The sequence below is a fragment of the Nannospalax galili genome, unplaced genomic scaffold (genome assembly GCF_000622305.1).
Source record: "Nannospalax galili isolate Female #2095 unplaced genomic scaffold, S.galili_v1.0 scaffold633, whole genome shotgun sequence".
NCBI lineage: Eukaryota > Metazoa > Chordata > Mammalia > Rodentia > Spalacidae > Nannospalax > Nannospalax galili.
In genome coordinates this window covers 5,683,415-5,706,779 of record NW_008336075.1, presented here as the reverse complement: position 1 = coordinate 5,706,779, position 23,365 = coordinate 5,683,415, and the positions used below count along the sequence as shown (strand labels likewise).

Genomic DNA, 23,365 nt, shown 5'->3' with positions numbered 1-23,365 from the left:
ATATAATGAAAGTTCAATTATGAAAGTTAAAAAAAAACTTAAAATAAGCTACAAGTTTGAATCACTTTAAAAATCTTTAAAACACATTTATCATTATTTATTTATTATTATTTGCGTGTATTTTTGTGTGTGTGCATGTGCACCAAAGGAGGTCAAAGGACAACTTAGTAGAGTCAGTTCTCTCTACCTTTACATGTGTTTCAGGGATCAATCTGAGGTTGTCAGGCTTCATGGCAAGTGCTTTTACCCCAAGTCATCTCAGCAGTCCTCCAATATTCCTTTTACGTGTCTGTATTTCTTTTTTTAAAAAATATTTTATTATTTTTATTTTATAATGTGTATGAGTGTACTGCCTGCACGTATGTGAGTGCACCCATGTAGTGCAATGCTGTGGAGGTCAGAAGAGGGCTTCGGATTCCCCTGGAACTGGAGTTAAGGACGGTTTGTAGCCGCCGTGTGGGTGCTGGGAATCGAACCTGGGTCCTCTGCAAGAGCAGTCAGTGCTCTTAACCGCTGAACCAACTCTCCAGCCCCATGTATCTGTATTTCTTACCTCAATCCTTGTCTACATGGTAGATTTTACCAGGTGGGAATCCCAGTGTATATATCAGTTTATACTTTGCTTTACTAACTGCATAAACAATTTATGTATGGATAAAGTTTCTACAGTTATCATATTTAATTACACCACAGCTTTTTACTCATGCTTTAATAAAATTTACTCAAGTATTCACCTAACTTTTAAAATAAAGATATTATTTTTTTAATTTTCTGTGTATGAGTGTTTTGCTTACATGTAAGTAAGTGTATCATGTGTGCGCAGTGCCTGTGGAGACCAGAAAAGAGTGTCAGATCCCCTGGAATTGGAGTTAAGGATGGCTGTTAGGCCCATGTGGGTCCTGGGAACTGAACCTGGGCCCTCTACAAGAGCCTCTTAACCACCCTCCAGCCCTAACCTATTTTAATAGTGTAAATAATAATGAAACACATTACTTTGTGGAAATATTGTTCTTTTCTTTTACTGAGTTCTTTACTTAGGATGAATTATTGGTAAAGATGAAAATTACTTTTTTAAATATAATCTTATAGAATTCCAAAGAATTCTATCAATTTCACACACCACCAATAGTATATGACTCCATTAAACCTTTCTTGTTTTAAAGTTGCAATGTCTACTGACAGAATAGAACTGGGTATCTGGTACCTGTTCTGTAACTGCTCAAGATGGACTTTCTCTATATATGTAATTGCTGTCATTTATGTGTGTGAACCATTCCCCACCAGTTTGATGGGCTTCCTATTGACTCTGTCCTGGTCTTGCCAAGCTAGGTCTACCTGTACAGCTTAACAGATATTGGCTTTGACTTTCACCTCAATTTCTTAACTAAAAATGTGGCCACTGCTGGCTAAAGTGTCGGATTTTCACTTGTATGCACAGGCATGTTACTGAGGACTGAACCCAGGGCCTCACCATCCTAAGCTCTATTAAATGACACACACGTAGCCCTATTTCTGATGTTCTCTTCTCTCTTTACTCTTCCTTTTGTAGTCATATTGTCGATCAAAAATAGCCCCCTCCCTGAAATACAGTCAGCCGTTTATAGGAACAGGCTCCTCAATTATATATCAAAACGTTCATGAAAAGCTCTATATCTATACTAAACGTGTAGAGTCTATTTTATTTTATTGTATTGTTTTATTTTATATTTTATTATTTTTATCTTCTTGGTCTCAAAAAGACCAAAACAACAACAAAAAAATTAAAAATTACTTATTCCTTTATTGTTCTTATTTTCTGGTGTGTGTGAGTGCATGCGCACATGAGCCCAGAAAACAACTTGTGAGAGTCGGTTCTCTCCTTCCACCATGTGAGTCCCAGGGATCAAACTCAGGTCAAGCAACTTTACCTGATGAGCCACTTGCTAGTTCAGACTATTTCCTTATCACTATCCCTTAAACAATGCAGTGTAAAACATGGTATTCTATTCGGTATCATGCCATCTAGAGATGATTTGAAATATATGTGAAGATATGCACAGGTTACATGCAAATACTGCCATTTTACAGAGTATCTTGGGCCTTATCCTCTTTCTCCTTGTCAATTTTCACTCCTTTCAATTCTTATCAAAGTTATTTTCATATCTGGAAAAATTAGAAAGCATCTAAGTGATCCCAAACAGAACTCTGGGTTCCTGTGTATGATATACCCATATATTATCATGCAGACATACAAGCTCATGTGGAATTCCCACAGAGAAAGCATGCTTGTGCTCCCTTTCTGAAGTGCTTCCCTGGCTTTCCAAGACCTCGTGCTCCCCTGACTTCCTCCCATCATCCCAGTTGTGCCTCCCATGAGACTGCTGCTCCCTGGGGCTCTGTCTTCACACAGTGCCTGGCACTTCATCACTCAGATTTCTTTGTTTTTTTCCTACCACTGAGCCATTCTTCAATCCCTCTCAAGTCTCTATCTCTGCTTCAGTGAGAGACCTAAAGCCCTAACACCAATAACTTTCTAAGCCTGTGCAGTTAATCCACGGGCCCTGCCATTCCCACATATCTACAGCTGAGTCCACATTATGAACAGGTTACCTCTTACTTGCTCACTTTCCTCTCCTTCTTGGACACTATCTCAGCAGATCACATCAGCACTGACTCAATAGACTTCCGACTACTCTTTCTGCTCACAGCCTATTAATTCCTGTTCCTCTGGAATTCTTCTCCATCCCACTGTGACAATAATCTTTCTAAAATCTAAGTGCAACTGTGCTATTACATTGCTTAAATACCCTTCAAAGACTCCACTGTACTCCAGGATAAAGTGAAGCATGCATGGGCTAGAAACTGCCCTGTAGTGGACCTCCTTCCTGAGATACCCTCTGGGCTCTGTGTGAATCTCCTCCATCAACATAATTCGCCTATCTTTACTTCAGTCATAGCAAACAGCAGTCCACACTGCACCACTCTTTTCCCTTGGGCTTCACACAGGCCTTCTTCTTTAACTATAACCCTTCTACTGGCAGACTCCTGACCTTTGGGATTCAGCACAGAAAGGGGCATCACCCTGCCAGAACTTCCTCCCAAAATACTCACACTGGCTGTAAGAGCTACTAGGTACAGATCATGACGGTAGCCATGGCATCATAGCGCTATCTGCTTGCCTTGTTCATGAGACTTGAGCTCCTGGTAGCCAACCTAGTATCTGATTCAGACTCACATGTGTGTCTGTGTGTGTGTGCACTCACGTGGGGGCTAAAGGTTAATCTCAAGTGTCTTCCTCAGTTGCTCTCCACCTTGTTTTTTGAGATAGGGCCTCTCACTTTTAACTGATTTGCTGGCTGACCAGAAAGAATTGTTGGGATTCACTTTCTGACTCCCCCAGAGCTGGGATTAGAGACATGTGTCATCTCATTGGCTTTTTCATATGGGATAAAGGGACTGAATTCAGGTCTTCATGCTTGTGTGACAAGCACGTCACCAACTGAGCTATCTCCCCAGCCTCCAAGCTTACTCTGTTATTGTAAGAAACATCTAGTCTTTTCTTTCAAACCCTGTAAAACTTGGAACTTGATTTATGACAAAGAATTCTAATCTTTTAATCACACCACACTCTGTAATACTTTTGTTTAAGGAAAGGCCCTGATACATTCCTGAGCCTGATGGCCTGGTGTAGTGGAGCTCTTCTCCCTTCATGTTGATTCTTTTAAACTAGCCAACCAGGACCCCAGTCAATGGGGAAAAGACACAGTTCTCTTGCATTAGGGATCCCCTGCCCCGCAAGTTTCTGGGTCCTGTGTGTGTTTGCTGGGTTTTACTGACCAAGCAAAATACCCTTTTGCAAAAGTAAAAGCTGCCTTGCCGAGTTACTTTTGCTTTATTCATGTGTTCTTTGTGTAGTATTGATGGGGTCCTTGGACCTCGGATTTTATTTCTAACACTACCACATCATAGGAGTAAAAATGTGTCTGAGACAAAGGAGCAGAAGCTGAGAGCTACTCTTCTAAAATTTTATAAATTGCCTTGGGGTAGTGTTTCAACTCTATGGTAGAGAACTCCTGACACTAGGGTGGTGTTCAGTATTCTCAAACTCCTGTCATTTAACTGACACACAGTTTCCTCTCAGCCCCAGATACTCACAATATCACAGTCCTTCTTGCCATCTCGCTTAATTGGCTCATTCAGATCCTCCTGGCTTCGGAAACTAAACTTTTCAATGGCTTCTGTAACTCCACGCAGAGAGCTGTAGATCTCTTCGGAGTTCAGGTTCTCTGTATCGTAGTCTTTTTAATAATAATAATAAATCATATGCTTTTTTAGAGCTGAGGTATATGCATAAAATCAAGGCCTAAATTATTAAGAAATTTGGAGTAAGATATAATCATACTTTTTTAAAGGTGATTTGGAAAGAAAAGGACACATCTTTTGTTAGAGTACCACCATTGGCCATCTTCCATGTCAAATCTGGCCCCAAACACATTACACCAGCACTCAGGAACCAGTGGGAAACGACAAAAACCACAAGAATGTGAGAACTTAAAAAGGGACATTAGTGACTGAATGCACGAGGTAATGAAAGTGGAAAAGTAGCCTTCTTATCTAGATGTTGGAAAAAGTATTTTGGTTGTTACTGGTCTCAATGTACAAACTGAAAAGGAATAGGCACGTGGAAATAAGCTAGTATTACAGAAATTTTTGAGCAAAGAACTTCAAAGACTGGGCTATGCACATCAGAATCCAATCTAGAGGAACTCATAAGACCCCACCTTAAAAAATATAAGACACTAGCTTGGGATTCAAAGTTGGATATACCCCATTGCACCCCTGGGAGTCTAAATCCCTATGGTCTAACCCAAGGAATATCTGGGAATATCAAACTCTTTCACTAAAGCAGATTTTACAGAGATAAGTCACCTTCCTGGAAGAACATACAAACACACTTCTAGAAACAAGAAATACTTGTCTTTCATGGAAAACTGATGTCAACTGCTGTCCTTTGAGACACTAATAATAAAATACGAAATACAGCAGAAATGCTTTTAAGAAAAGCAGAAGAAAAAAGAAAAAAAAAAGCCTTTTGGTGTTCTGTCAACGAGTATCCTTTAGAAGTCTGAAAAGGGCACCGAAAGAGAGGCTCCTCAGGGAGAATCCACCACTGTCCCTCACCAAGAACACCAACGAAAACACAGGATGGACAGACAAATAGAGAAAGCAGAGCGTGACGGGACAGCAACCAAGGACAGTTAAACAAAATATAATTTAGGCTTTAAGGAAGTAGTCGAGAGAAGACAAGATGTGTCACGCTCATCTAACTCACAGAAAGTCCTGGGCTACACTGAGAGTTAAGCAAGCATGCAGCACTGGCAGTTCAATCTTTCTGTTCTTCAACAGATACCAAGGTGCCCCCTGGGGGAAACCATTCCTAATGGCAACACTGTCAATCCCCTACAGTCTACAAGAAGTTTCTTGTTACAAGTTAAAGTTTCTTGCAATAAGTTGAAAACTATCAGCATTTAGTAAGCACCTCCCCTTAAAAAAAAAAAAAGCCTGGATTTGAAAAGTGTCATGGGAGTGGTCAGATCTTTGCTTGCTGGAGAGCACAATGATCCAAGCATTTTCTAAGACTGGCTGGCGCAAGAGCCCTGGGCTCACTCTTAGAGATGGAAGCTACTTGCCTAACACAGCAAAACCGGCCCAGACAGAATCCTTTTTTCCTAGTAAATGGAAGAAAACCACATCCCAGCTGTATTTGGAGAGTTTACAAAAACACACGCCAACTCAAAGACTGGTTCTGGCATCCAGCAAAAAGAAACGTGATCCCTGAACATGTCTGCAACTGAAACTTGTGTGCACCAGTGAGAGGTAAAATTTAAAATGCGAACTAAACACCAAGGTTTCAGCCATTCTGAGTTCATGGGCTATGCCCGAGGCAGCTCCCCAGAAGGGCTAAAGCATGACTGGGGAGGGCAGAGGTTCCCTGCCCCATCCTAGGAACTCTGCAATACCAGCTTACATACAGAGGCATTTATACATCTGACCAGTATACTATTTTTATACGTTAAAGGCTGATTATGATTCAAATAAAAAATATACACAACATGTAAAAGAATGCCTTGAATATTTTTAATCACAACAACCAAAGAGCACAGCACATGCAAAAAAAAAAACAAAACAACTGAATGATGGGTGGATGAGAGGCGGCTGGAGAAACGTTCAGTTTTTTATGGGATGTCACAATATTATTTTCCATGTGTCGCTTCAGACAATGTTGGCTTTCGGATAAATTCACCCCATGATTTTTCAATCCAAACTCCCTTCAAATATTTCACTTTGGTTCAGTTGACTGCATCACCACAATAGCCTCTTTGGAAGATGAGAAAATAAGGCTCTACCGGCTGAGGCTCGCCTTCTCACTGTCAAGGAATGAGACGACTCTACCTGTCCAATTGGGAGCAGCGTGTGCATCCTCATCTGAGGCCACTCCCTACGGATCACTCATTTGAATGTGTGACTACCCACTGGAATGAAGCTGAAGTTATGAGCTCTAGATGAGGAAGAGGGCTGCTGTCCAGTGACAGTCTTTGCCTCTTTTTTTTTTTTTTTTTAGATCAATACCCTAAAGGCCTTCATGTCTTAGGATAAAAGGGACTCCCCCCCCTTTTTTTTAAAGGACTTAAAATTTTTTTTATGCCTATGTTTGTTTGTTTGTGTGTGTGTGTGTGTGTGTGTGTGTGTGTGTGTGTGTGTGCGTGTGTGTGTTGCCCACAGAGGCCAGAAGAGGTTGTTAGCTGAGTTATAGGCTTTTATGAACTGCCTGATGTGGACGTGGGTGCTGGGATCCAAACTCCAGTTCTTTGACAGAGCAGTGAGCATTCTTAACCACTGAGCCACCTTTCCAGCTCCCAATCCTGAGTCTTGAGGGGTGATACAAGGAGAGTAGTGGGAAGGCCCTACGAAGCTGACTGTAAAGAGGTCCTGTGAAGTTAAGCTGAGTATGCCACACAGTTCCCTGTTTGAGCTCAGAGACAATTCCAGGACATAATCTTTTGGGTTAAAGGCCAGGCCCTAATCACATGTAAACACTCTGATTGGACACCAAGGGGCTTCCTTAGCAGTCTTAGATTAGGAGGAGTCACTCAGTCAATAGACACTGACCTAAGGTCAGGTCATGTCACCAAAGCTGCAGCCTAATGCAGCCTGGTGCCTGCCCTGTGCAAAACCAGATGGGTTGGGAGAGACAAGAGAAGATCAAATAGAGCAAGAAAATCTACCTATAAGCCTCTCTTCTTCACTCTCATCTTGAGGGATAAAAATACTAGGTATGGAGAAAGAGAATAGCTCTGTTATGAGAGCAATAGGATTTGGGCAGACAGATGCTATCTTTTATTAGTCTCCTAAATGTTAAGTCTCTAGTCAGCTTTCTCTCCCTTGGATACGCAACAGAAATTCTAGGTATGCATTTTTTCCCCTATCTCAGTCCTGGGCATTGAACCAGAGTCTCATACATGCTAGGCAAGCACTCTACCACTGAGCCACATCCCAAGGTCTAAGTAGGCATTGTGTTATCCACTAGTGAGTTAGATTGACACATGTGTGCTTATGGGAAAGATGATTCTGGAAAGGGATGTCCTCTGGAGGGCAATCTTGATCGCTTGCTGGAAGATGGGCTGGGATGAAGCTCAGAGTGCGGAAAGGCATGCAACACAGGGCATTATGTTGGGACACAGTCAATGAAACAGATCTACACTGGGCGGCAAGGCTAACCTTAAGAAAAAGCACCAAGTTTTGTTAATACTAGAGACAGCAGCATTATCCTGTCTGCTTGTCCTAACCTCATGGATCTACTCTATATTTACCACAGGGTTCTTGGTACCTTCAAACATCAAAAGAAAGACATGAAAGTATTCAGCTGATTGGTTTACTGTGTTCAATTTTGCTAGGCTGATGATACAAAAGTAGAGATGCAGCAAGTCTGTCCATAAGTGTTTGCACAGTAACAAGTGGCTGGTGCTTCTCTTTGTTCACGTTCTAAGGTTTTTTTTTTTTTTTTTTTTGGTCTTTTTGAGACAGGGTCTCTCTGTAGCCCCAGCTGTCCTGAAACTCACTATGTAGACCAGGCTGGCCTTGAACTCACAGAGATCCGCCTGCCTCTGCCTCCCGAGTGCTGGGATTAAAGGCGTGCACCACCATGCCCGGCGTTTGTTTTTTGTTTTCATGTAAAATTCATTATTTTGTGTTCATGTGCATGGTATTTTGTGTGGGTGTCATGGCATGCACTGGAGGCCAGAAGAGAACTCTGTGGAGTGGGTTCTTTCCTTCCATCTTTACATGGGTTCTGGGGATTGAACTCAGGTCATCAGGTGTGGGCAGCAAGCACCTTTACCTGCTGAGCCATCTCACCAGCCCCTTTATCCTATCACACAGTAAACACTCCTCTCACAAAGCAGTGACACATGGGCTGCCTTGTGCTCTGTTCATGTAATCACTCCTAGGCTTCTAGGGAAGGCACTGTCTTGTCTTTGGACCTTTAAAACATATATCCAGGAAACCCCAATCAGGTGTCTAGTGAACTGTAGGACCCCAGAAGAGACTCTGCTTTAATGCTAGAGGGAAGCCATAGCCATGTCCTTCTAGACTTCTATCACTGTCACTCAGCCAGTGCTGGCCAGCTTTACTTGCCACCAAAGGCAGTTACTTGCCAGGGATGGATAACTTCCTGCCTGGAAATAGGGAATCTTTCCTTATCTGTCTGTCTGGCAATACTGGAGACTGAACCAGGGGTTCAGGTATGCTAAGCTAGCACTCTACCATGGAATTTCTGCTTCAGTCCTAAGTAGGGCATCTTTAGTGAAATGGACCAATGATGGCACCTTGCAGAGCTTCCTGTCTGGATTGGTGTGACAGTACATGAGGGAAAGCAGCTGGTCTGTGCACTTGCAGGAGGGTTGGCAGTGACATGTGGAAGGTGCAAGTCTTGTGTGTTCCTTAGTGGAACCCCTCTGCACCTGAGATTTGTGCTAAGGAAACTGTGCCCACCATTGCCCCACCTAGACTTCATGACACATCCTGAATGCTACATTAAGCCAAAAAGCTCATGAGAGTAATAGGTGATCAATCTAATAGGTTGGCAAAAGGGTTACTGTCAGAGCTGGGCTCTGAGCCTATAGCTGCTCACACTTCTCACCCAGGTTCCACTCCTGCAAGGCTAAGCAGAGGCCGGGACTATAAAGGATCTGAGAGGCTTTCTAAAAGACCCGTGACAACCTTGGAAACATAATATTGTGACACCTTGGACAAATTTAACAGGTAGCGTGTTACCTGGGAGAGTAAGAGCGCCTGAGAGTCTTGTGGGAGGGAGCGGTGGGAATGGAGTTAGGCTGAGAAAAGGGAGGTGGGGGCTTCGATAGCCCATCGGCACTCCAACCCCACAACCGACTGCAGTGATCAGAAGAGGAAAATCAGAGAGAGAAAAACACAGAAGCAAAGGGGAGGGGAGGAGGAGAATGCTACACTCAGTGTCACTGAGTCTCCTCTTTCCTCACAAAGTTCCATCAAAGTTAACTGGAGCGAAATTAATACTTCACCACACAAAGAACAAGTTTTTGTTTTAGTTTCCTCCTCAATAAGACTGTTTTCATTTTTTTCTCTTCCAACCATAGAATAAGTTGGCTGCATTAAATCACATGGGGTTCAAGTATGCATATGTACATGCCTGTGTACGTCTGCCTGTCTGTGCACTTGTGAGGAACTAAGGACGCTGAGGTTTCTATAACTCAGCAGTTATTTCAAAAAGGACCAAAGGTGGCTTCCTGAAGCTTCAATTCAAATGGGATCAGAGAGCCTATGGTAGGGAGGCATAGAGACCATACTAATGTGACTAGGGTACTCCAGGGAGGGACAGTGCCCCTGAGACGGGAATCCAGTTTGAGTTTAGAGAGCACAGCACTACCCTTGGAGGGCAAGGGCATTGGGGTGCTAAGTCTCAGCTAGACAGCTCAGAGGAAAAAATAAATAAATGGAATGGAATTCCTCTGCTTCCATCACCTGCCAGGAAACTTAACAGGTACCTGGGAACATATTTATTTTCCCTTCACAAATGTCACTACCTGGTCTGAGCTTGCAGAAGTCCTGAGGGAAAGTTCTAAATACTGCTGCAAGTCCAAAGGATGGATTGAGAACACAGGACAGAGTCCACACCAGCCCTACCTCCTGTCAGCACAGCGCACGTGCACATTCTTGGAGGTCAGAGAACAACCTTGGGGGTTGTTCCTCCGGCATTTTCCATTTTTTATGAGACAAAGCCTTTTCACTGGCCTGAACTAATAATCCAAGTAGGCTAGGCTAGCTTGCCTGCAATCTTCAAGGATCTGTCTGTCTTTATCTCTCATATCACCAGTGCTTGGATTATAAGTGTGTGCCATTGCACCTGGCATTTTTGTTTCATGTGGGTTCTAGGGACTAAACTCAGGTCCTCATGCTTGCAAAGCAAGTGGTTTACCAACTGACCTATCACACCCTCAGCTGCTGCCAGCACAGTTTTCACAGCAGATGCCCCTTTGTGCTAGTTTCCCTGAGAACTTTCACAGGTCCTGTTCTGTAAGAACACAATCTGGAGATGAGAGGCCACTGCAGCATGCAGAGCCCAAGGCCTTCTCCAAGTCACACATGAGTCTGGGGATGGGGGCACAAGAGGAATGCAGGTGACCAAGTAGAATCAGGCCCCAAGCCTGGCTCTGCTGATTGGTGGGGAGTGGGCACACACACTTGCCTGAGATGGGAGATGGGCTTCCTGGGAAGCTCTGCTTGTATTCTATAGAATGCTACTACTGTGTGATGGGAGAAACATCTGAAAGCACTTCCTTTTGCAGGTGAGCATGCAGCAGCATCATGCTCGGGGTATGCTTGCCAGGAGCGCACAGCACACTGGAGCAAGACCCCCGACACACACAGCTGTTTCTCATTTGCTGCAAACTCAGACTAGGTAAAATAAGCTAAAATTATAAATATGTATTGAATGCTGAAAAACCCTAATTCATAAATCCCTGCTCAAATATCATGCTGTACTTGTTCATTAGCTGGGAATGACTGGCAGTCGCCTCTCTCCCACATGCAAACCAGGGATGGAATATTTTACAAAGGGTGAGCCTGTTAACAATGGCATCTCTGAAACTGCGGGGTTGATAAAAAGGACTTCCTCACTAGGGAAATTTAAAATAACTACCAAATTTGATGGATTTACCTTTTTTTTTTTTTTTTTTTTTTTTAACAGTCCTTTATTATCACCATGATCAAAGTATAGAATTTTTGGCTAAAAGTATTCTAGCTCATTTGGACAGGCAAAGTTAGATTAAAAACAAGTAACTAGTCTGACATTTCCCCCTTCAGAAAAAGCTAACACTGTATGGGCAAGATGGTGCTTCAAGGGCACCACTGAGACGCATGAAGGAGGCTACACTGTGACCTGTTTATCACCTCTTGAAACTATGTTGAGCTAGTCAATTCTCCTGTTTAGTCTAAAACTTCATATCTTTTATAGCATTCCTACTAAAGCCATATTACCTACTTGAGTGTTTCTTTATCTAGTGACAAAGCCATGTGAGACAGTTTTCACTGAGAGAAAAATCATCTCTCCTACCATGCTCAGACTGGCTCAGACCGTCTAGCTATTTAAGTAATGAATGTGAACAATTTTTTAATATTTATCATTTTTATTTTATGTGTATTGAGTGTATTGCCTGCACATATGTAAATACACCCGTTTTGTGCAATGCTGCCTGCAAAGGGCAGAAGTGGGTGTTGAATCCCCTGGAACTGGAATTATGGACAGTTGTTAGCCACCATGTGGGCGCTGGGAATCAAACCTGGGTCCTCTGCAAGAGGGCTAATAAGACCCTCTTAACCGCTGAGCTATTTCTCCAGCCCCACATTATATTTAAAAGAAGAAACCATAGGCTGGATGTGGTGGTGCAAACCTTTAATCCCAGAACTTGGGAGGCAGAAGCTGGTGGATCTCTGTGAGATTGAGGCCAGAGGAAAGAGAGGAAAGAGAGGAAGGGAGGGAGGGAGGAAGGGAGGGGGAGAGGGAGGGGGAGAGGGAGAAAGGGAGAAAAGGGAAGGAAGGAACAAAAAAAAACTATATTAACTAAATAATTCTCTAAAAAAGATTTGGCCACAAGAAAATATGTAGGCCACAATTGGACATTTTAATATTTAAAAATCTTTTGTCCCAAGTTGGGTTCCCAGCACCCACATGGTGGCTAACAACCGTCTAACTCCAGTTCCAGGGGATCTGACGCCCTCTTCTGACCTCCACAGGCATTGCACAACACAGCTGCACTTACATACATGCAAGCAATACACTCATACATATAAAATAAAAATGATAATTAAAATATTTTTAAATGATTAAAAAAAGAAAATAAATCTCTTATTTTCTTCCACTGATCTATAATTCTAGGAGTTTAAAAATCTACAGTTAAGGGGCTGGAGAGATGGTTCAGCGGTTAAGAGCACTGACTGCTCTTGCAGAGGACCTGGGTTCAGTTCCCAGAACCCACATAGCAGCTAACAACTGTCTATAACTCCAGTTCCAGGGAATTCGACACCTTCTTCTGACCTCCATGGACACTGCGAGATATAGGTGCACCTACCTACATGCAGGTAATACACTCATACACATAAAATAAAAATAGGGACCTGGAAAAATAAATGAAAATTTTTTAATGATTTAGAGATCTGAATTACAGATGGATTTGATAGATTCTGCTAACAGACCCAACCAATTTTGTTAATCTAGGCTTTTAGCACACAAAATAATAAAATACTCAATTTGCAGTATAGTTTCTGCTTAATGTGCCACCCTAGTAATTCAGTAAATAAAAGATTTGATGACGAGCTGAGTGCTACAAAAGAAGAGATTTCCCAGGTAACCGTGCAGAAGTTTCCTGTCTAGATAAAGCAACAATTTACAGAGCATACAAGATTTCCATACCATTTTAACTATTAACACTGGTCCTGGTCACTTAAGATAAACCATATACTATGCAGATCTTATCATTCAAACAGATTAAACTGTGAGTCCCAACACCCCCAGAAGAAGACAGATACAGTTTCATCATTTTCTGGTCTCAACTGCTGAAATACAACAATACAGATCGAATCTGGAGATGAAGCATCATAATACATTATACTTACAGAACAGGGAACACATACAAAGCAATTAAAAAACAGCAAGGCGCAACGGACAGATTATCAAACACTGTTTCACCAAGAGAAAAATACAGATTTCCCATGTCTCACAACATTTATAATATAATTCAGTTACATTATAAGGAAGGGGTTTGTGAGATTTAAAAAATTTACATTTAAAAGCACTTATGTGCCAGGTTTGGTCTCACATGCTTGTAATCCTAGCACTGGGGAGGTGGTGGTAGAGGATCAAGAGTTCAAGCCTAGCATCTGCTACATACTGAGTTTGCGGCCAATCTGGGCTAAATGAGACACTGTCTCACAATGAAAACAAAAACAAAAGACCAAAACAAAGAAGAGAAAAACTACTTAAGTTTTGACATCTTTCTAGCAGATGGAGAGACATTTACCTGGAAATGGTAACTTTGTGTGCTGGAGAGTTTGTCAACTTGACACACCTGGGTAGAGGAAGCCTCAATTGGTGAATTGTCTCCATTGGAATGACCTGTGGCCATGTCTGTGGGACATCTTCTTGATTACTGAGTGATATGGGAGGGCCCAACCCACTGTAGATGGTGCTACCCCTACACAGGTGGGCCTATGTCATATAAAATAGCAGGTTGAGGAGGGGTCAGGGGAGCAAGCCAGTAAGCAGTGTTCCTCTATGGCCTGTGCTCCAACTCCTGCCTCCAGGTTCCTGTCCTGAGTTCCTACCATAGGCTCACTCTGAGATGAACTGTGAACCGAGAGATGTAAGCCAAATAAACCCTTTCCTTTCCAAGTTGGTATTGGTCAGAGTGTTTTGTCAGAACAATGGAGAAACAAACTAGAACAGAAATTGGTACCAGTTTTGTGGGGTACTGCTGTGACAGACCTGACCTTGGTGGACTCTGGAAGTGTTTGGAACTTTGGGCTGGAAAAGCCATTGAGCGCTTAGTTTGTTGCTGTGGAGCTTGGAACAGTTATGCTGAAAGAGTTGTGGAAGATGAAGGCCTGGTTTATGAAGCTTCAAAGGGAAGTGGAGACTCTCAGGGCTGTTTATAGAATATTCTGAATTGAGAATCTGTGGTTTCTGGTCAGCTGGGGCTGAAGAATCAGCTGTGATTAAGAAGAGACCAGAACCACTGAAGTGAAACCTTTGCTTTACTGGGACAATTGATGTTGGTTAGCTCGGGCTGAAAAATCAGCTGTAAGTAACAAGAAACCAGCATCACTGTGGCAAAATCTTCTGGGACATATTTCCTCAGGGTCAGCATAGCAGCTATGGTCCAGAGGGGGCCCAAGCATCCATCTCAAGCTGGAAGCAGGACTTGGTAATATGTAAGAGTCTCCTGCATGGTTCTGGGGTTAAAAGTGTGAAGGGCTCACAGAGAGCACCTGAGACTTGGCACCCTAAGAGGCCAGGAAAGGCCACTGGTGAAGGTTCAGCCTCAGTTACAGCAACCTCAGGATTGAAGGGGTCCTGGAGAAACTCTGAGGCTCTGTACCCCAAGAGGCCAGATGAGGCCACTGGTGCAGGTACAGCCTCAGTTTCAGTGGAAACCCCAGCTTTTTGGAGATGCCAGGACCATGGGACAACCACCGAGGGCAGCAGCAGGTGTGGAATGTAGCTGGCCTGGGTCTGTGAGATGAGCTGTGAGTGCTGTGGATGGCAGAGTCAGAGAACTGCAGCTGCCAGAACACTCTGGAGCCCAGAAGATTGTGAGTGAATCCCAGATGTCCAGTCTTGAGCTACTTTGCTGGACTTAGGTTTTGCTTAGGTCTGCCCAGTTCTTCCCTTTTAAAATACGACAGTACTTGTTTTGAATTTTACAGGAGCCCACACCAAGGGATTTTTAAAAGAGACCATGGACTTTTAAGTGTTGGATTTTTTTTTTTTTTTTTAAGAACTGTGAGACTTTTAAAGTTGTACTGTCTTATGTTGTGATATTGTTAACATATCTTGGGGACAAGAAATGGAAAGGTTGTGGTTTAATAGTGATTGTGTGTCAAGTTGACAAGGGGTCAATTGTGCTGGCTAGCTTTAGTTGTCAGCTTGACACACCTAGGTAGAAGGAGCCTCAATTGGTGAATTTCCTCCATTGGACTGGCCTGTAATCATGTTTGTTGAGGCATCTTCATGATTATTGAGTGATGTGGGAGGGCCCAGGCCACTGTGAGTGGTGCCACCCCTGGGCAGGTGGTCCTATGTTATATAAGAAAGCAGGTTGAGCAGGGGCCAGAGGAGCAAGCCAGTAAGCAGCGTTCCTCCATGGCCTGTGCTTCAGCTTCTGCCTCCAGGTTCCTGCCCTGAGTTCCTACCTTGGGCTCTCTTATTGGTAACTGTGACCTGGAAGATGTAAGCTGAATAAACCCTTTCCTCCCCAAGCTGGTATTGGTCAGAGTGTTCTGTTACAGCAATGGAGAAACTAGAACACTTTGAACATTCTTGTTGCATTTTAAGACCCTGTGACAGTACCCTCATGACAAACACCTCCTGGGTTCTCATGGTTAGTGGGCCCAAAGACCTAATGTATGATCCTTGTTGGTGCAGAACAATTATGGCCTTATAGAGCCATTACTCTGAGGGGCTGGATAATTCCAACTCACGTGAAGGAGTCATGAAAGCCACCATTAAGACTTCTAACAGGTCCTAAGACAAAACACTTTCTCTTTGAAATCACTACCCCACTGCTGGGCAAGGTGCCCCATGACTGTAATCCCAACAGCCTAGCGACAGAATATACTCAGCACATTTCAGGCTAACTGGGGCTACCTACACAGCAGATCCTATCTTAAAAACCAAACCATAAAATAAGGACACCACACACAGTCCCAACAGGAATCTGGATATGCTGATCTGTTTAATGCTCAGACTCTGAATCACAGTTCTTTCAAGCAGTGTTTTGCTTTAAGGAGGCTATGGGCAAGTTTAGAGCAACTACTTAATTAGAAAACTATCCCTAATTTGTTGTGGACTCAGAAATGTTTATAACTCAGTAAATGCTGTCAGGCGCTCTCGTTCCTTAGAGCACAGCTGATTGGCTTCCTCATGCATTCTACATAAAGCAGTACTAAATGTGACCTTCAGTTTAAAATTTGAGGTACTAGACAGTGTTTAGAGTTATAAGAACCACAGAGAGAATACTGAGTACAAACTACTGTACCACAGAGTTATGAGAGGAGGATCAGTACTGATTCCTAGTGCTCTGCTATCAAATTTAAATCTAAAAATCTACAAACAGGCTGCACAGGCAATGGATGCTTTTGTGTCTCACTTCTATAACAGTGAGCTTACCTTGGAGATAGCCCCCCATGGGAACAGTTGGTGGGTGAGGTCAGGGGGCTGGTCCTACTGCTGGGGTGTCGGGAGGGTGTCCGTCCAATTGTATTGCTTGGAGATCCCTGGGACAAAGGCAGCATAGGTACCATTATTCAAAAGCTTTCCAAAGAACCCAATACCACTCCTCCTGCTGTCTTCTAATCCATGTGCAAATGGGTAGGATCTGCCCAGTGACTAGAGGCATCAGCTGTATGGATGATAACTGTTATCAATCATTGAGCTCCAGGAATTCCTGCATATCAGCTTCTGATGGCTCATAATGATTATCCACCTGAAAAGATATAGACTTGCCTAGGAGACAAACATCTGGGCATGTCTGTGAGCGACTTCCTAGATAGGATTAATTCAGATGGGAAGATCAACCCTGATCATGGGTGGTATCATTCCATGGGCTGGGGTCCTAGACTGAAAAGAGAAAGTAAGCTGAGCACTGCCAATCAGCCTGGGAGTTAGATGAGGGTCATATGGAAGTCATGACCTAACTGTAACCAGGACACTTACCACACTGGAGTTACTGGAGTTTTTGAGGTGGTTATGCAGGAGTTTGGTGGCACCATCCTGGAATGTTTTTGGCAAGGCACCAAGTAACATGGTAAATTCAGGAGTGTTCAATTCAAACAGAGAGATTAGCACGATCTGTGCTGCCTACAAAAGAAGCCACAATTAAGGGATGTCACGTACAGTGGCACACCTTGGTCTGTAAAATGTTCACTGAAGTTGTTCCCGAAAGAAACATTTTTGTATAATTAAAATCTGGGAGAAAATGATACCATCAGTCACAGGTAGCTCAACTTTAATCTGGAATATTCCTTACTTCCATTTTAAGGCCTTAGACTTGGATTTCAACAGTATATTAATAACAAAGTCTTGACACGTTTCTTTTGTTGTCTAGTACTAGGAAGGAAGCTGGTAAATAGTAATCAGAACAATAAAGAAATTAAAGGCTTAAGATTACTCTCACTCTAAATGAAAAACTGGACAGGCTGGCAGTGCATCTTGGGAAGACAAGCTTCTAGACAAGCTGCTGTTGGGTTATCCTGGGGCAGTCCACCCACTGACTAAGAAACTACAAAGTGTTAAGAAAAACATGAAAAATCCCTTCTTTTATACATATGAACCAAGAAGAGAGACTTTGGGGAAAGTGGATATTCAGTGGTAGAAATTTAAAATGTACCTTTGCCTTCTGGAAAGTGTTTAATTAGTCAGACAACACACTGTAGGACCACTCGATAATGATGGTGGGTGATAAAAGCAATGAGCAAAAGCAAGAGTAGCCTGTGAGACTGGGGCTTTCCGGCAGGCAGCACGCCTTCTGAGGCTCCACTTAGCTGCCGCAGGTGATCAGGGCTTAAAGCCCAGTGCCTGAGAAATTAATTAGGAGGTTGACTTTCAAAAGCTAAGCCAAAAGAAACTTCTAGTAGATACCAATTGGCATTTGTTAAATTCTAAGAGTTAAGGAGAAGGGAAAAGCTATTACACAAAGCTATTTCTAAGGATGTAATAGTTCCCTTTCATTTTAACTAGCTATAAAATCTTTTCAAAGACTATCATTTTTAGGGTTGCACTTTTTTTTTCCCATGACATGGACTATTACATAAAAATGTGCTTGATGAGAACACCTTCATAAATATTGCAAAAAATATTTCCCTACTTCTACAATGTTAAAAGCAATTCTAGGTCCAGTGAAGACAAAATTATTTTTTGCACCTGGTGAAGGGGGGGGGGTGAAAAAGAAAGGCTCAAATAAAAACTGTTAGAATAATGTTTTTGGGGGGATAATTTTTTTTTCAGCATTCCAAAGCTGAAAAGCCAAAAGCTATTTTCCTCCTTGCTCGCCAAATGCTGTCACTAGTCTTTCCAAATTAGATTACAAGTGGCCAGTGCATTCTTATGACAAGCAAAAAACATCATTATTGGCTATATTATAATAAAACATACTTTCTTAGATTTCTTTATTGAAAATAAGCATCATCTAAAGGAATCTATTTCACAACAATTTAAATGCACTGTTGATGTGATTCGCATAGCAAAACAAACTTCAATAACCATGCAAAGTAAGTGTGTAGCTAAAAAACTTTCATTAGCTGTTAGAAAAAAAAAAACATGCAGAAAAATTATATGACGAGGCAAAAGCAAGCACCAAGCTGGACTTTCAGCAAGGAAAAACAAGCGTGCTATCAGCGTGGTAAGAAAACACAGGGGCTTAAATTTTGTGGATAGAAGCTGGCACCTGAAAACCGTAAAATCTATCACTGCATTCTTTTTATTTTTAGAGATTCAGAATCCAGGCTGGGCCTGAGCCTGCTATGTAGCTGGGGTTGACTTTGAACTCCTGATTCTCCTGCCTCCGCCTCCTGAGATTACAGGTATGCATGATCATGTCTGTTCTATGAGGGGCAGGGGATTGAACCCAGGGCTTTGAGCATACTAGGCAAGCACACTACTAACTGAGCTATATCCCCAGCCCCACTGCATCAATGAATAGTCTATTTTTATGTGAAATGTGCCACTGTCTTTATTTAAGAGACTACATTTCTCCCAGAATATGTTATGTGGCTCTGCAAACTAACTTGAGGTTTTTCATGAAGCAAATTGAAAAATAGGATCTTTTAAGAATAGCAGGCCTGTAGGCCTAGACAGTGTGTAAGTTCTCAGCTGTTTATCATGAATAATATTTATCTACTTGGGGAAATAAAATGTACAGTAGACATTTAATTCTAACCCACTTTTTCTCAAAGTTTGTGTGTACATGTGTGCTGCTCTCAAAGGCCAGATGATGGTGTTAGATCCTCTGCAAGAAAAGCAAGCACTCTCAACTGCTGAACTATCTTTCCAGCCTCCTTTATTCATTTTTTAATTTTTAAAAGATGTATTTTTATTATTTTTAATTATGTATTTGTGTATGTGTCTGTGTGTGGGTATGTGCACATGAGTACAGGTTCCCAGGAAGGCCAGAAGAGGGCGCTGGATACACTGTAGCTGGAGTTACAGGCTGTTGTAAGCTGTTTAGAGTGCTGGGAACTGAATTCTCCTCTCCAAGAAGAGCAAGTGCTGAGCCATCTTTCCAGTCCCACAATGCTGAATTTTAAAACAATTCAAATAGAAATCCAGCAAAATTTGAAATTGTAACAGGTTGGGGTAGTATTTGTTCATTTTACACATATAGATGAACAGGATTTTTTTTTTTTTTTTGAGACAGGGTCTCCCTCTAGCACCAGCTGGCTTAGAATTTGCTGTGTAGACCAGGCCAGCCTCTATCTCAGAGCTCTGCCTTCCTCTGCCTCCCGAGTAGCTGGGGTTAAAGGTGTGTGCCTCCACACCTTGCTTTAACCTTATTTTTTGAGACAGAGTTTCTCACTGAACCTGGTCACTGATTTGGTTAAGCTGGCTGGCCAGTGTGCTCCTGGGATCTGCCTGTCTCTGCTCCCCCAGTGCCTGCCTAGCACATGCCTGGCTATTTTACTTGGGTGTTGGGACTCTAAACTCAGGTCCTCATGTTTGCACAGTAAGCACTTTTACCCACTGTGCCATCTTCTAGCCACTTGTTAACTTTTTCTACTGGACAACTGCGGGGCCATTTAAAGGTTAAGTAGCAGCTTAAAGGTAAGTGATTCTCTCTGGGCATGGCACATGTCTTTACCAGCACTTGGGAGGCAGAGGCAGGTGGATCTCTGTGAGTTCAAGGCCAACCTGGTCTACATAGTGAGTTCCAGGCCAGCTGGGGCTACAGGGAGACCCTGTCTCAAAAAGACGGGAGGAAAAAAAAAAAAAGGATTCTCCCCCATACTAGAAATTTGGAGGTATGGCTATGAAAGATTTTTCAGATTTCATTGTATCTGATGAGACTTTCTAAGGCCATCATCTGGTTGGCAGCTTTGTGCCTTACAACAGAAAGGAATTCTTTCAAGCAAGAATGGCTAGCTAAGAAGCCCAGGGATAATCTTGTCTCTGCATTCCTAGGTGCTAGGATTACAAGTGTGCAACACCATATCCAGCTTCTAAAAAATTAATGATGTGTGTTGTGCTGGATAGCTTTAGTTGTCAACTTGACACACCTGGGTTGAGGGAGCCTCAACTGTCGAACTGCCTCCATTGAACTGGCCTGTGGCCATGTCTATGGGGCATCTTCTTGATTGTTGAGTGATGTGGGAGGGCCCAGCCCACTGTGGGTGGTGCCACCCCTGGGCAGGTGGGCCTGTGTTGTATAAGAAATCAGGCTGAGCAGGGGCCAGGGGAGCAAGCCAGTAAGCAACATTCCTCCATGGCCTGTGCTCCAGCTCCTGCCTCCAGGTTCCAGGTACCTGCCTCGGGCTTTCTCTGTGTTGAACTGTGACCTGGGAGATGTAAGCTGAATAAACTCCTCCCTAAGTTGGTATTGGTCAAAGTATTTTGTCACAGCAATGGAGAAACAAACTAGACCATGTGTGCATGTGGAAACCAGAGGAAAATTTGTGAGAATCATTTCTCTCCTTATACCACATGGGTCCCAAGGACCAAACTCAGGTCCTCAGGCTTGGAATCAAGCACCTTTATTAGCTGAACCATCTTGCTGAAACCCTAGCTTTTTTTCTTTTTTTTCAATGTGAATTCTGAGGATCAAGCTCAGGTTATCTCATCTCCCTAGTAGCTAAATATTATTTTATGGTTCTCCTTTTCCCAGTCTATTAAAACAGTAGTAGTCTATACTGTGAAACCATTCCACTAGGAAGGTGGTTAATCATAAAACATTACAACACCAATACTGACACAGGGGCACACACATTCACATATTAATTGTAGGTTTCTTCAGTATTTTCCCAGAAGTCTTACAAGGGTCACTGGTATTAATAATCTAATGCAAACAGAAAGGTGTGTTGTTTAGAATTAGCACACGGTTCTCAATCTACCTGTTTACAACTTTCTTCCAAGTTTCCTTCTCCAGGCCCAGAACAGGTAGAAGCTGACCTAGTAGGGACATCTTCCCCTGCCCGACTACGCTGACGCGGGGACTGGTGAGCAGAGGAGGGGAGGGTGTGTTAGAGAGAACAGTGAGAGGGCAGCCAATGCTGTCTGCTGGCTCAGAGAGACTGTCTTCACTGAGGTCCAAACCACCACAAACCAAAGGTGAGGAACACTGAGAACCTTAGAACCCTCAGAGGCTTACTGCATCCTTTACTCAAAATTCCAGCCCTTCCTAGAAGGATTCTTGTTTCCCATGATAAGCAGGGTGATCAGAGACCAAAGTGAGACTTGAGAGATTCAAAGTCAATGGTAAGTTCAGAGTCAACACTTATTTGATGATAAACCTTTTAGTTTTTAGATTAGACCATGATGCCTCTATATTTATATATATATTCACATTACATATTTAACTAATTTTGTATTTATTTATTTGTAAGTGTGTCTTTATATATGTGATTGCACATGTACTACAGCATGTGGCCAGAAGACAATTTGTGAGAGCCAGTTCTCTCCTTCCACCACCGTGGGTTCCAAGACTCTAACTTAGGTGGTCAGGTTTGATACAAGACCCTCTACTTGCTGAGCCATCTCTCTGGACCTCTATATTCACATTTTTAAAGAAATCATTTAGAGGCCAGGAGTGGTAGCACATGCCTTTAATCCCAGCACTTGGGAGGCAGAGGCAGGCAGATCTCTGTGAGTTCAAGGCCAGCCTGGTAGTGAGTTCCAGGCCAGCTAGGGATACAGGGAGACCCTGTTTCAAAAAGACCCCCCACCAAAAGAAATCATTAAGAAATTTTACCCTTCAAAGGCCATTTAGATATACCTCCTATAACAGTCAACAGTATTTTTATACTACCTAGGTTTCTTCACTATGGCTTCATTTCCCACAATTCTCAAAGCATTTGGGGACCAAGAAATTACCAAGTAACTGAAAACTTCCTGCCGGCCCACTGAAAAGAGACACCCATGCTCTGACAAAGAGAATCCTATAGATAAGCAGGCATACAGGCATTTAGAATCCTAAAACAGGAATATGCAATTAAGTACTCTGGTCAGGCAGAATGTTGTATGCCTGTAACCCTAGCACTCAGGAAACTGAGACAGGAAGTTCACAAGCTCTAGGCCAGCCTGGACTATATAACGAGACTCTGTCTCAAAAAAATTCAAGTGCTGCTGAGTGTCAGAGTGCTGTGCCTAGTATGCAAGAGGCCCAGGGTCTGAACTCCAGCACCACACACATGCACACATGCACGTACACACACATAAGAAACAAAAAAAGAATACATTTTATGGAAAAAATTCTATTGCCATTACTGCATTGCCTTTGATGGATCACATGACTTCCTAAGTGCTGGAAAAAGCTTGGTCCTCAATTTGTTTCTTAAACCATAGTAGTATCAAGGCTGGAATAACCCTCGAACAATAGCCTATGAAGCCAGTTACATGTTTCTTTCTGTAAGGTAACCAAACCTCCCCGAAATGCCTGAGGCAAGGATTATCACCCCCACTTTACAGATAACAAACAAGAACTTGGGAGATTAAATTACTTGCTTACACCACCCAGGCCAAATAGTAGACGCAACTTTATATCCTGGGGAATATACTCTGTCCCCTTTCATTAAGCACTGTAGGTGCACTGGGAAATGTCTAGTGACTTCTGAAGTTTGGCTAGGATACTTATGCAAAAATAAAGTTAAAATAGCTAGGCCAGGTAAAGGCTAGTGGATATATCCAGGTGGTCTATACCAGCTGCAGCCTCCTCTGTGAGGACTTTGGGTTTAGTTTTGAAAACATCTTAAATATTCAAATACCCCTCTCTCTGCAGTGTGAAACATCCCCAAACTAAGAAGGGAACAAAAAAAATGCAAAAATATAGAAGTTAATGAACCTGAGCTGTATCAGCTGGCATCAGTTTAA

The 23,365-nt window shown here is 42.7% G+C and overlaps 1 protein-coding gene across 1 annotated transcript in view; it reads right to left on the bottom strand.

The window, feature by feature from the left end:
* Clasp1 (cytoplasmic linker associated protein 1) overlaps positions 1-23,365 on the bottom strand; it is a 289,328-nt gene that overhangs the window by 41,053 nt on the left and 224,910 nt on the right. Inside the window, exons 34-37 of the mRNA XM_029562400.1 lie at positions 17,006-17,149; positions 16,460-16,566; positions 9,744-9,751; positions 4,135-4,277 (exon numbers count right to left, since the gene is read on the bottom strand). Of these exons, the coding sequence (XP_029418260.1) occupies positions 4,135-4,277; positions 9,744-9,751; positions 16,460-16,566; positions 17,006-17,149 (402 nt within the window). The remainder of the gene's footprint in view (positions 1-4,134; positions 4,278-9,743; positions 9,752-16,459; positions 16,567-17,005; positions 17,150-23,365) is intronic.